The sequence below is a fragment of the Temnothorax curvispinosus genome, unplaced genomic scaffold (assembly GCF_003070985.1).
Source record: "Temnothorax curvispinosus isolate PA1 unplaced genomic scaffold, ASM307098v1 QBEX01011576.1, whole genome shotgun sequence".
In the NCBI taxonomy this organism is placed as follows: Eukaryota; Metazoa; Arthropoda; class Insecta; order Hymenoptera; family Formicidae; genus Temnothorax; species Temnothorax curvispinosus.
The window spans coordinates 69,429-83,927 of record NW_020221356.1 but is presented as its reverse complement, the minus strand read 5'-3'; the positions used below and the strand labels follow the sequence as shown (position 1 = coordinate 83,927).

General features: G+C 32.4%; 1 protein-coding gene across 1 annotated transcript in view; it reads left to right on the top strand.

The window, feature by feature from the left end:
* Nucleotides 1-10,928: 10,928 nt before the first annotated feature.
* The window catches only part of LOC112461675 (alpha-protein kinase 1-like), a 68,669-nt gene continuing 65,098 nt past the window's right edge, over nt 10,929-14,499 (top strand). The window contains exon 1 of the mRNA XM_025027010.1: nt 10,929-11,373. Within this exon, the coding sequence (XP_024882778.1) occupies nt 11,356-11,373 (18 nt within the window). The 5' untranslated portion in view covers nt 10,929-11,355. The remainder of the gene's footprint in view (nt 11,374-14,499) is intronic.

Here is a 14,499-nt window from a genome sequence, read left to right as displayed (position 1 = left end):
GTGAACGTAGGAACAATGCATCAATTTTCCCCTCTCTTCTTACCTTTCTGTTGCACAAATAAGACAAGTATATACAATGCATTTCCTTCTATATCGTTTTTTAGTTTATCACGGATGTGTCATTATTGATGGAAGAACAAAGAATTTTAATACAATTCTCGTGGATATCCTATTTTATAAAATAAAATTTTGGGAAATACAAATATATACGTCATTTTGCGATAAAATAAAATAGTAGCTGGATATGTCTTCAAGAATAGTCATGAGAAGTAAATATCTTTGAAGTAAATTATTTCGGTCTGTCCTTTAGGACGATTTACTTCGATTTGCAAGTTACACACGAACTTACCAACTTGACTTTAGACTTAACTATAGTTCGGATAACTTAAGCCAGCTCTAAACAAGCTTGGATTAATAGTGCGGTTTGTGGCACTCCAATTAAGCCATTTCCTTTCGACTTCGTATCATCCCGAATTAAGAAGATCTATAAACTATCCATAGATATAAAGTTAAACAGAGCGCTTTTTCTGGAAAATTGAGTCAGTCATTCTTTTTTTCTTCTTTTTTTATTATCTTGTTTCATAAAACCAAAAGATTTAATTTATATATGTATACAATAATTTTGACAAGTTACAAATGTAACATTGATAAAGTTGAGATATTTTACAAAAAATGTGAATTGAATAAGATAATTAATGCTTATACAAAGCTATCACAAAACGCATCTGTTATCTAATCTTGTTATCTAATCACTGTTATATATTTTATAAAGTACACTCGAATAATCATATTATCACGCAAATGTTATCAGTGTGCTATAGCATGTTGGTCTTTACAAATAAGCTATTATCTGAGGTCGTGAACCGATTCACGTTAAAGCAATAATACATCTTATCGAATAGCTGAAAAGAAATATAGCTGAATCGATATTTCAATGGATTCGTTACGATACCGCGTGTATACGCGCATTCGTATAATACGTAGAAAAAATATAGGGAGTGCTATAAAGTGTTACTATTTTTTGTTACCGATCTTTTTGGAAACAGGTTCCGAATGACTGAATCTCAAAGAATTGTACATAAAGTAGGTGTTGAATTTCTTGGGGAGTGCTATAATAAAGTATATAATTTTTTGTTACCGATCATTTTGGAAACCGGTATCAGAAGTAGATAAAAAAGTAATATTTTTTGTTTACAATATACATGTAGAGGCATTATTCGGCTTTTGCTATTTACTCAATTGTGTACAAGAACAACGGGAGATTATTTTTTTGTGCAATATCGTGGACGGTTAATTATACCCTCAGTGAAAAAACTAATGCTCTTTTTAAATATGGTATAATCATCGAACGTGTCAGTAAGACAAAAATGTGCATATGTTAAAGGAAAATATTCATACATACTGAGATTAGCAATTCTTGTGGGAATTTCTCGTTTATTAATTAGTACCCGCGATCTCGCGTGTGCTCTGAACGCTTGAATTCTATCGTAAAACTTTTGTAATACCTAGAACAAACGACTCCTTAGAAAGTTACAATAAATCTTTCAATTATCTTGCGCAGTATTACCTCTTATTACATAAGCACATTTCGACTACATGAAGTGCATGAAACTATAAAATAAAGAAAGTCGCTAAGTGCACGCGCAACTGTAAAAATTAAAAAATTGAAAAAATCTTCAAAATTGTTTTATGTCCAATCAAAAATATAAAATAATTATCCATTGCAACATAAATGGTGTTAATTTCCGTAAAAAGAATAGGCGAATAAGTGCTCTGTTTAACATTTCATAATTTAAAAATGTTGAAAATATGTTTAAAAAAAAGTGTTAATTAGAAAATTGCGCCAAATATGTTTATTTTTATCAAAAGAATAAATACCTGCATATCAAAAAAACACGATTTCAAAGTTTCGAACAATGAAAACAACTTATATAGGTCTTTCGCGCCCCGCGCGCCCGCCGCGCCGCTGATTTCAATCGCTTTAAGGAGTTTAAGGGGTAACGCCACCCCTGAGACCCTAAAGTTACATATATCTAAGTTTGGGAATTTTTTGTGGGAAAATGAATAGCTTTATTTAAAAAAACATAAACCCCTTTATTGTACACATATTTAACTATAAAAAAAATATTTTTATTAGTCATAATTGTTCAAAATGGCGGCGTACTGGCACACTTCTGCAATCGACTTTTTCCGAAAATGTGATTTTGCGTGCAAGATTTCTCTGAGATGGTTTACCCTAAAATAAAAATCAAAAAATTTTATGTTCTATATTGATTGAAGTTGGGAGGTACGAAGCCGTTTTAAAAAATATCCATTTTTTTCAAAATGGCAGCTATTTTTAGAAAAAGTACATTTTTTGGTCGAAAATTTGATTTAAAAAAATTGTGATTGCAAAAAGAGAAATTGTAAATATTTTCAATATTTCGCAAAAATCCTACGTACTTCCCTGCGCGACATATAGAAGAAGATCATGTGTAAAGTTCAAGTCAATCGGATAAAAATTGTAAGAATAGCGTTGCACACAAATTTGAAAAGTGCATTTTGCGGAGTTGTGTTAGTACGCCGCCATTTTGAACAATTATGACTAATAAAAATATTTTTTTATAGTTAAGTATGTGTACAATAAAGTGGTTTATGTTTTTTTTAAATAAAGCTATTCATTTGCCCACAAAAAATTCCCAAACTTAGATATAAACTTTTGGGTCTCAGGGGTGGCGTTACCCCTTAATGTAAACAAAAGCTGACCGATATCAATAAACTTCAGATTTTGAAGTATCCCCATAACTAACTTTTTTCTCACAAAGGAACCACCTACAAACTTGTGCAAGTTTTTGTGAAATCTTTAGTATCTAATCAAAATCGGTAGGACAGGAAAGACCCATTCGAGTTTGTTTTGAGGGTAAAGTTTTATCTGAACACACGATAGTCCTTTTTAACGAACGGATGTGAGTACAACATGATTGTTGGTGCTAAGTTTTTAAATTAGTGATTTATTTAAATTTTACAAGAAATATAGTAATCCGGACTTCTTTCTTGTATTACATTGTATTAAATGAAAACAATTTATTTATTAGTCTGAGCAAAGAAACCATCTGCACCCTATCATGTTTCGATAAGATACGACGGTCCTCTATACCTACTATAGAAATTCAGATTTAATAGAAATTTCATATACCTTATATAATAATAAGTCATTTTACTCATTATATAAAAAGAAGAAGACTTATTCCCACCGCCCTCGTCACATTAAGACGATTTTCTTTGCTGCTCTTATTTTTATAGTTTATTAGTTAGTAAACACATGAATGATGTATGTAATAATATTTTTCATCAAATAATTCGTGTCAATTTATGTTAATGTATATACATCATCTTTTGATAACTGTTGTGTATAAATAAAATAAGAGTTTGAAACTTTGATATCCGAACATTCGTGTCGTGTTTACTATACATTTGTAACACGTACCTATATATGTGATGTTTGTAACATATTAAAATAATTTACAAAAACATATTACAAGCGCATGATTAAGAGCCTAAAATTTGACACTTGAATTGTCGAGTCGAGATTATATGTCGAGATTTTCGTAAATACCTACTTTGTGCACGCAATGCACAGAAAAAGTGTAAATTTTGATAGCGATTATCTCGCGTTCGGGACAGTTAATTACTTTTAAATTGTACAAACGTGTAGATACTGCATTTATTAACGTAGGGAATTTTCAAATTTTTCTTGTTAATTGCGATTCGCGAGACAACTACCTTAAATTCATCAAGCGTAATAACAAATGAATATTGGTAAAAACTGTGTGACGCGGCACTCTTCTATTAGAGAAATTTCGTTGATATTCTCTAACAGAAGTTTTTGCATTATTCTCTACACACAAATCGTGCACAAAATAAATATCCATGTACTCTTCATTTGTGAAAACTCAGCATTTTGAGATAATGTTCTACAAGGTACTATTTAATTGTTACTAATATTCATACAAGTTTTTATGATCACCTTCAATCATTTCAAATAGTAAGTATATGACTTAGAAGAAGCAGATAAGATTTAATATTATCAAACGACGATATTAAATCACTCTATGTATGCGGCGTGTCATTTATCCATGGCAAGACCGTTATTATTTCAACACAAAATTTTAACTTTTACTATAACTTTCTAATATAGCATTTTGGGACCTATGTTTATATAACATTTTTGTCTTATTTCTGCTCATAGAACATATTGCTAAAGTTTGTACGGAAAAACCTGAGATACCATATACATATACGTATTAAATGTTAATAATAAAAGGAAAATTATCCGCTCAATAAAAACAATAAGATACTGACACACACATAAGATAATCAAATGGTCAATTTTCGAGCTAAATAAAAGATATTAATTTAAACAAAAAATCAATTTATTACAAGTAATATAGGTACAAATTAACGTTTTTACTTACTTACATTAGTCTTCTTTGAAACACAAAAAAAACAAATCTGATCAAAGTACATGTCATTAAATGAATAAAAAAATGAGTAGATGTCAAAAAATAAATAAACCGATCGATATTGGGTAGTAATCTCATAATAATGTTGTTAAATACATAAAACAGAGCTACAATCAAACGCATTACGTTAAATCAGTTGGATCAATAGTTATGGTTGATGGTCGAACTTAATTAAGTCTAATAATCAAGAAATAAAACGGTATAGTGTAAGTTACAAATAAAACTCATTATCAGTCAAAAGTCAATAAAATGTAACAATTTTCGTCGTTGTAAAAGCGCAAAAATAGAGTTCCCAGTCTTAAATTTAATGTCCAAAGAAATGTAACCGGTGATGGCAGAAATAAACCTGTAATGTTAATAAGTGTATTAATATGCTATAATGTAAATATACCTGTACCTATATGGCAATAACTTATCTTGAGATGTTATTTCCACGAAAAACCGTAAAATTTATTACTCACATATTCCTTATTTAAAGTCTTACTAATAAAAGTGACATGTTGTAGCAAATGCATGAAACTATTGCCGATGCGTTATATGACATGACATAACGTATTTTGTTTTATTCTCTTAATATATTAATTTTTCCTTCTCTTCTTTCTTTCCTCATCCTTCCTCCTCCCTCTCTCTCTCTCTCTCTCTCTCTCTCACTTCCCTTTCTCCTCATTCTCTTCTTATCGTTCTTCCTCGTTCTGTTTCTCTCCACTTTTGTCGGTCTTTCTTTTCTTCTCTTTGATTTTTTCTTTCTTTTCTCTTCTGTCTTTCCATTTCTATTTCTTGCTCTCTATTCCTTATTGTTTTACGCCTTTTTTATTCTTTTCCGTCTTTTTCATTTTCTTTTCTTCATTCCTTCAGTTTATCTTTCTTCTCTTTTTTCTTCTTTATAAGCCTCTTTTTCCTTTCTTAATATTTTTATTTTTCCTTCTTTTCTTTCTCTTTTTTTTTTTTTTCCCCTTTTTTATTATTTTTCATCTTTTCGATTTCTTTTCTTCAGCTTTCTTTTCTGTAAGTCTCTTTTTGCCTTTTTCTCTTTTTCCTTACATCCTCTGTTCTTTCTTTTTTCTTATCTCCATATTTCCTTCCTCTCCTCTTTTCTTCTCCTTTTCTCTTTGTTTTTTTCTATCTTTCATTCCGTTTCACTTTCGCTTTATTTGCACGACCTTTCTTTCGCTCTTTCTGACAAGCGAGAATATATAATTATACGTACATGTACGTACATCTACATGTTTGAACAAATAAGACAGGGAATTAGTGTTTATTTAAAAATTTATTTCGGACTTTAATGGTATTGTTATATCTCATTATATATTTTTTAACCATTACTTACTCTTGTAAAATAAAACTGAACGGTCATGTATTATTTTTGCAGCCTTTTTATTCATCGATATTTTAAAACCATTGAATATCTTGTCATTATATATAGAAAATCCTGCACGTATAATAAATAATATAAGAATTATATGGTGATCTGAATATTTTAATAGTCAAATACATGTTTCAAAAAAATATTATATATATGCATTAATATATGTAATGGCATTGTTATAGCCATAAAAGAGAGTTCACTTTCCATTCATCTACTTTCTCTAACGACCATCTGTCGTTTGATTTCTTGGATTTTCTCTCTATGTACACATGCAGTCATCATATAAAACCGGAATATATTTATAATACATTGTCACAAAAACATAAAACATTTATCAAAAATTTGAATTTTGATGCCAACCGCATGACTAATTAAAAAAGCAAAAACATTTCAATATTTTTATTAATTTACTCGTTTATTGGTATAATTTTATAAGATTTTTTATCAAATTCCTCTCAAAAATGCCGTACGATCGATATCTCAGATCTGTTAAAAAAAAATTATATCTACCAATATCATTATAATTTTATTCATTATCGACGAAATAATGCGAAAGTTAGAACATGTTTTCTGCTCAAGAAACTGCGAAGTAATCGAGAGAAAGGTGCGATTTAATCAAGAAGTAATTGCATCGCCAAACCGTTAATTCTACAACACTATTACATCGTATTCAACCAACATGAGATAAATAGTTTGCTTTTTTGTAACCTCGATCGTTTAAGCTGCCATTTCTTTTGATTTATTCAGCTTAATCAACCATCGTTATTTATTTTGTGATATAAGATCTTTGTACAATTTTATTTTCTCGATTACTTTTAGAAATTATAATTGATATAAATTATTCCAATTACGAATAAATGATAAAAATAGAATAAATTTTATAAAAAAATTCCTAAATACAAAAATACAAAAAATACGGTTTATATATCGTTACCATCGATTATGTTGGAAATAAAATTTATTTTATAATGCAAATCAATTATTGTGGAACTTAGTAACAATGTATCGTTAATTAATCTACCAGAACGGTCGAAAACGTAAAGCGGATCTTACTTTATCTTTGAAAATCAACTTTCTTGTCTGTTAGAATACACAAGCTATCGCGGATTATTTGCATTATGTAAGCAGCCTTCTCTACTTGTTCTTTACGCTTCGCGATCTCGCATTTGTTATTTTTTATAAAATTGAATCAATACAATGGAAATGCCAAATAACAATTTACAGACATAAAAACACAAACACTTTATAAATTCGATTAACAATCAAGATCCTCTTTTATTTCAGTCTGCATCCTCATTATTAGTTCAATTTTCTTACATTATTTAATGTATTAATTGCATTTATAATATCTATAACAATATAGCTTGCGTTCAAACAAGTATTTCGAGTGTACTCTATATTCAGTCTAAACGATAAGCTATCCTTGAATTGGCTTTAGGACATTATCAAAAAGTTTATGAATATAATCGTTCATTAATGGTCGTCATTCTGACTGTCATGATAACAATAAATACATGCATCCACAAACATACATTCGTACTTAAAAAGAAACTTAAATTATCGTTAAAATATTTATATATATCAGTACAGCTTACAAATATAACACATTATACGTACCTATAACAAAACTGATTTAAAAAAAAGTAACTAATTATAGTTTGTTAACCACAAGATGAATTTATCGTGCTTTATATTTGTGATAGTTACGATGCAAAGTTCGTATTCTGATAAGAGTATAATCTTACCTATAACTTTCTTATATAACAAAAAACGATATAATAAACGAATAAAAATAAATGCATCTTGGATACATAGATACCAAATGCAAATAAATGCACTTTTAAGAATAGCGTGTACTGAACAATTAATTTAAACAAAACTGAGAGAAAAAAATAGTTGCAGTTACAATTTTACTATAATTTTTAGTTATTTTCGGTTCCAACTACATTTTTATAGTTATTTTAACATACGAATTATAACTGACTCATAGTACATTACTGTTGTATAACGGAGCTTCAACATGCATTCATTCAATCATAAAATGGTTTTATACACTATAACCTGTGATTTATGTATAGTAAGTCGTACTATAAATATGATAAAAATGATCATAATTGAAAAATCTATACATGTAAGATGATTTTTATTAATATTATAGCAATAATAACTATAAAAATAAAAACCTCAACCATAATTATTTTCCTATGCAATTATATTATAGTCGCAAATACCAAATACTTTTCTCTCAATGAAATCTTTCTCCACGCGTATTCTTGTATCCACACGTGTTCGATACATTTCAACATGTTAAACGATATAATAAGTGTTACTCTCTGTAAAAAAAAAGTCAAAAGGTAATAACGTCCAAAGTCGATTCTCTGAAAAAAGTAAGTGATTGATGACAGGAAAGGCTGGTTCGCCTAAAAGCATATTGTGGAAGATAAAACTTGCTCAACTGGCTTCATGGTTGCGATGGTATTTATAATGAAACATGACAAATCTCTCTCTTTCTCTCTCTCTCTCTCTCTCTCTCTCCCCCCCCTCCCCCTCCTTTCCTCAGTCTTCTTCTCTCTTCCCTCTCCCTATTTCTTTCTCCCTTTCCGTTCCCTTCAGATCCATTCGCCTCCATTCCCTCTTTCTTCTCCCTCCTCTCCCACCAACACTGTCAGAGCTCGTTATCTAGGCCAACAGATGCAGGTATTATTCACACGATGTGTCGGGTATTTCTAAAACAAACTCGAATCCGGAGCAATAAATAAACAGGCCGTATTTAATGTTATCGTTTGAAGATCTCATAAAACATCTCTCTGTCATGATTGCGACGAGAAGATATTTTCTTTCGCCTTTCATTCTTTCCATCACTGGAGATTTTCTGACTTTGTATTTATATACATATATTAATACCATCTTAACTGCCTTTTTTATTTTAGTTCATTGTCAATATCTTTCTTTTGTAATTATTTATATACGAGAGATTACATTTCTGTTGTATTGCCAGTATAGTAAATGACCGTCTACTAAAGTTGATTGATTTTTATATAAAACGCACGTGCATCATCTTATTTATAATGTTTTAGTCTGCTTTTCTAATTTTTGTATTTCTTTTCTTTTATCTTAATTTTTTATTTTTATTTAGTATTAAAACGTCTTTTTATAAAGCATATCTATTTGTATATACGCATGGGCATAACTAAACTTTCTGGGGGATGGGGACGGGCATGGCCTCTCCCCAGATTGGCCAAGTTCACATACTCCCCCCCCCCCCAATTAAATCTTTTGGATTAAAAATAATTGAACACTATTAGAACAAATATATTAATAACAAAACATTTGCACTTATTTTAAAAGAAACAAACTGGGTATGTAATAAACAACAGATCATGAAAGTGTTAAGCAGCAATCCTTTATCGCAAAACGGCTCAGTACTTTTTTAACTAAGATCTCTTTAAACAAACAGAAACCTCTCGATTGTAATTGGCTAAATAGCTGTGAATCATCTGTCATACTACTTTCGAGTATTATCGCCTTTGTTCTACATTCCAGATGTTTCTGGAGTTACAGTTCAGAAGTAAATCTACATCCACCTATGGAAATCAAATATGATGAGAATTTCGTTGCAATGAACTATTCCACAAAATTCAATTCTTTTTTCTTTGCTCTTGCAGAATTTGGTGTTTTAAAATTTTTATTTATCTCTTAGTATGCTAAACTGTTATTTATTATTTCTCGCTTTTTGGGTGGGAGGCTACGCACTGATTTGGGAAGGTGCTGGCCCTCAGCTCCCCCTTCCTATGCCTAATGCATATATAGAATAATTTTTATTTATCCAGCTTATCTATCTTGTCTTTACGATAATCTACGATTTATGAATCCGAATTTTTCTTCTCATTAATCTTGCAAAACTCGAATATCTATCAACTATAACGCGTTTAAATCATGGTCTTTTAAGTACCAAAGATATGATAACAATCGAATTTCTATCAGTTGCAAGACTCATATAAACTGCTGACGCTTCAAGTCAGTGATAAATCGACGCTCTCGCGGTATGTGTACTATATATATTCCCATTGAGTTTTATGTGACTAAAATAAAAAGCTTTTTACAAATAAATTTAAAAATTCGCGGTAAATATAAAGTCTCTGCATTTGTAAGCTGCAGGATAAACGGACTGTGCCTTACAATGTTGGTAATATCGAAGCACGTTTTGCTCTTGTACTTTGAAACTCAATGACTGTGTTTACACACTCCTCGAACACATGTTGCCTTAATCGACGTAAACGATCACGTTACTAGCAGGTAGTTAAACCGAAGACTTTTCACGAACGCCACTACGTCGCGGCACGGCATGCCGCAGGATAGCCTGACACCATGCGCGAGATAAATATTAACAATAATTCATAACATTGCAAGCCAATAGGATAGGCCTTTTCACTCTTTTATTTATCTCGCTGGTACACTTGGCACATTCCGACTATCGACTCTTCACTCACTGATTATCGGAGCGTAAACTTATAGAAACATAGAATCAAAAAACTTTTTTTTCCAATTTGGAACAGACTGCTTTATGATATAGCCCCCTCATTTCGATATGGTTTTTATCGCTAAACAACGGAATGGAACTCATTCCTCGCGTTAGATACGTCATCGTCGCGACTCTTTCCGCGTTCCGCGTACATTCAATTACCGCGGCCCGCGTTACGTCGTGAAATCACAACGTTAATAAATGGAGCATTTAGTCTGTAGATGGAAAACGCGCTATTCAAAGAGATTACAAACAGCCATCTGCCTCACCCTTCCGAGGCGCTCGCGCCCCTCTGCAACTACCCCATGTTACTCCCTTCCCCGAATCAGCCACCTCTGCTAGATACCTCTTAGCTACCATACACTCTCGCAGCCTCGCTTATAGAATTCTTTTCCCTTTCTCTCCACTCTACTCCGCACCGTGCCGTGCCGTGCCGCGCCGCACCGCACCGCACCGCACCGCGCCGCGCTGCGCCGCGCCACGCACTCTCCAACCAACACGCGCATAGTAGTACCGTCCTCCCCTATCGCGGTACCCCACCACCGTCGCCCATTGCAGCGATGAGCGAACCAATATATCCGGAATCACATTGCCGCGCCGACCACCGCGAGGAGTGTGCGTCGCTTGTTACGCTGTCATTCATCGTTTTCGAAAACGCGCTATAACGAACGAAACGTATCGTCGTATCACAGTGTACGGAGGTGTCGCACGCAACTGCGTGCTCCCACTGCCTAACCTCACGCTTTCTATTTCGCTGTCTGTTCCTTGGTGAGTGATACGTACTTATCCGCAGAGTGTAGTGATCGTGATCGTGTATTCGTGAGAAGCGAGTGTTCTCAACAGCGGGATTCTAACCTATTGCGGATACACGAATTTTCAAGTGTCTCTCTTTAATCGTGTTCCTCATGACTCGATCGTTCCATTAGCCAGCGCGCACGTACAGAGCCGCGCGCTTCACATACTATATGCTGGATTTCGCGCCGGTAAGTGACCAAATGGTAACGTTTATTCTATATAGTTGATATGATTAGCGTTATACAATCTCAGTATGGCACAAACAACGTCAGGGCGTAAGAAATTACCGCATGTCAAATTACACGAACGTTTTTCGTAGCGAGTGGCTCGTTACTGTACGTGGCGCCATCTCGAGTATCGGTGCGAAGTGCGAGGGCGTGGAATTTCCCGAGTACCCACGGGAGGTTTCGTAATATTAACATTTTCTCTCTATATCTTTTCTCCATTTTATTATTACTCCTTTCATTATTTTTGCTGTCAATTATCGATCAAGGTTTTCTTCTCGCTTACCGCAGCGCGGTAATAAATATCGACGAGATTTTCAATTGGCTAAATTATAAAATTTATGAGCGATTCTCTTCCTCCCCCCTCTCCATCGTTTCTTTCAAATAAGCACAATCATGATTACTTATTAATGATACACGGAAAATAAAAATTCCGCGCATTTGCATTCTAGATCTAGATCATATTACATTGTGCACAACAACATTGTAGATAGAATAATCAACAATGAGTCACTCGATTGATCGCCTTAGGGCTCAGACACAATGAGAAAAATAAGGAATAAGATAAAAGAATAAGGAATAAGGCATGTTGCATCTCACTTTAATGTACGTGTACTGAAGTGAGATGCGACATTCCCTTATTCTTTATTCCTTTATCTTATAACTTATTTTTGTCATTGTGTCTGAGCCCATATACTCATCGTAAATCTTTATCAGATAAATTCAACTTGGATGTGTTTATCGAATCTTTCTGTTGTGTAAACAGAGCCTCGTATTTAATCGCTTTATGCTCAAGGCGAATACAAGTGAATTAATCGCTCCACGAGTCGCTCCAGCGATTGTAACCAATAGCGATTACATCATTGATCGTGAGATTGCGCGGAGCACTAATTCTTAATAGCAAAGCATAATAATCATCGAGAATCTGGAGCGTGAATGATTTACCTATCTATCTTCGTTAATTAGAACTAAGCATATCCGAAATAGTATATCTCGAACGAAACAAGTGCAGGATGTACTGTCTAACGGTAAAATTAAAATCTGATAAAAAAATTATTTTGCTTCTTTATGTGCTGATAAACAAATCATCAATTGAAAATGGCTTAATTAGTATAACTTAGCTCTGCTGTCTTACCGTTATGTATAATACACGCTCGGAGTATCCTTGTAGCTGTATAAATTACAGTGCAATGCTGACGCAAATTAAACTCGCGTGTTTTGCATTATTCTAATGAATTGCATCGAAACGCGCGAATGCGTTATTTTATTTCATCACGAAAACGTACTCGCGCGTGTATAATACAAAGGACGATAAAATAAATTTTCATATTGCAGGTAATGCGTAAATTGATCAAGCTCCAAGTAATTACATATATATCGAGATATATATCTATCTATATACATGTACATATATGATACGCCGAAAAAATTAGCTTTCATAACAATTACCTAAACCGTTATTTACTTTTATTTTTACAAACCGCATAAACCATTCGTTCTTGTATAATCCGTATATGTTATAATAGTTTTAAACAAAAAAGTTTTAAATAATGTTCACTATTTTGAGTTCCATCTAGAAATGACGAAAATCTTATAGACTTCGAAAAGATAATGATAGTGCCTCGTTATTCTATAACGAGATCAAAACAGGAGTATTTGAATTCTCAGGCAATTTGTGGTCTTATCCTCTTGCGGTTGAAAAATGAGAATATCCGTTTTGCGTGTTCAACAGAACATTAACGTTATTTCTGGTTATTTCTGAGATCTTTTTTTTATATCTTACGATTATAGAAATATTGTGTAAAATAACATTTTTTAATGAGATGATAAATAATACTTGTATAAATATTTGTACTAATACATTAACGTTGCGTCTCTATTATTGTTTCCCTTTTGAAAGAGGAGAGACAAAACACAATTTGCGGAAGTCAGTTTTACATAATTCACATTAATGTGCTATTTTCGAAAGACGACAGAATTAATTCATACATGCGTTTCCTCGTTTCACTAAGACAAGAACGTACATTCAATAAAAGGTGTAATTTAACGATTGTTCGATTATATTTAAAATCTCGCTTTTGAAGTAATTGAAACATCATTAATCATATTAGTATAATGCTAGTTAACTTTTGTAAAATCTTTCTTTCTTTCCTAAAGTTTTTACTTTTGAAAAAGCTGTCAAATCTCAAATGAGATTTTGATCATTTTCTCAAATGAGAAAACTAAGAAGAAAGAGAAACTATTGCAACGGATTTAAGGTCAATTACAAGTGAAAGATCCACCGAAGTGCATCTGTCAAGATCTTTGATTCTGCTTTCGCCTTGCATATTGTAGGTAGGTAGGTATATGCCTTCTCTTTCTTTATCTTCTTCTTCGATCTTTTCAAATGTATTTTTACATTCGTTATCCAAATCTGTTTCGTAACAAATTTATTAGCATAACATTGATTAGGTTATATTCCAGGAATACATGTGCTCACTCTCAAATATCGTATTGATTCGTAACATAATGACATTTATGTCGTTCGACTAATTCCATTGACAGATATGTACATACATATATATCACTATAGGAACACGCCCTGCGTATTAACGAGATTAATGTTTGTGATTGAAATAATTATTAAGAAATTATTAATTAAAAACAAGATTGAATTTACCATTAACTGTATATTACCATTAAAAAACTTTGCTGTTGCACCGATAAATTCTTTTCTTAACCAAATTTGAATCCGAAACGACTGTCGACCACTGTCGACTATTTAAATTCTTGAATTTTTTAGTACCTTCTGTCACGTTGTATGTATACGCCTGAAATTCGGGCTGATAAATATTCATCGCCGATGCCTCTTTAATGCTCTTGATGAAAAATAACAGTTTTTAAATAGCGTATTTTTTACATGGTCATTTAGCGTCTCGTTTGTTATTCCATTACGTGGTATTTATCGTTGCATAAAAGACTCAATGCCATCGAAAGAGCGTATCCATTCCACGATAGATGTTTCAAAGGATAGATAGTTCTATTGTCCTCAACATTATGCGTCACATAGTCATTACTCGACAGATACTCTATTATATATATATATATATA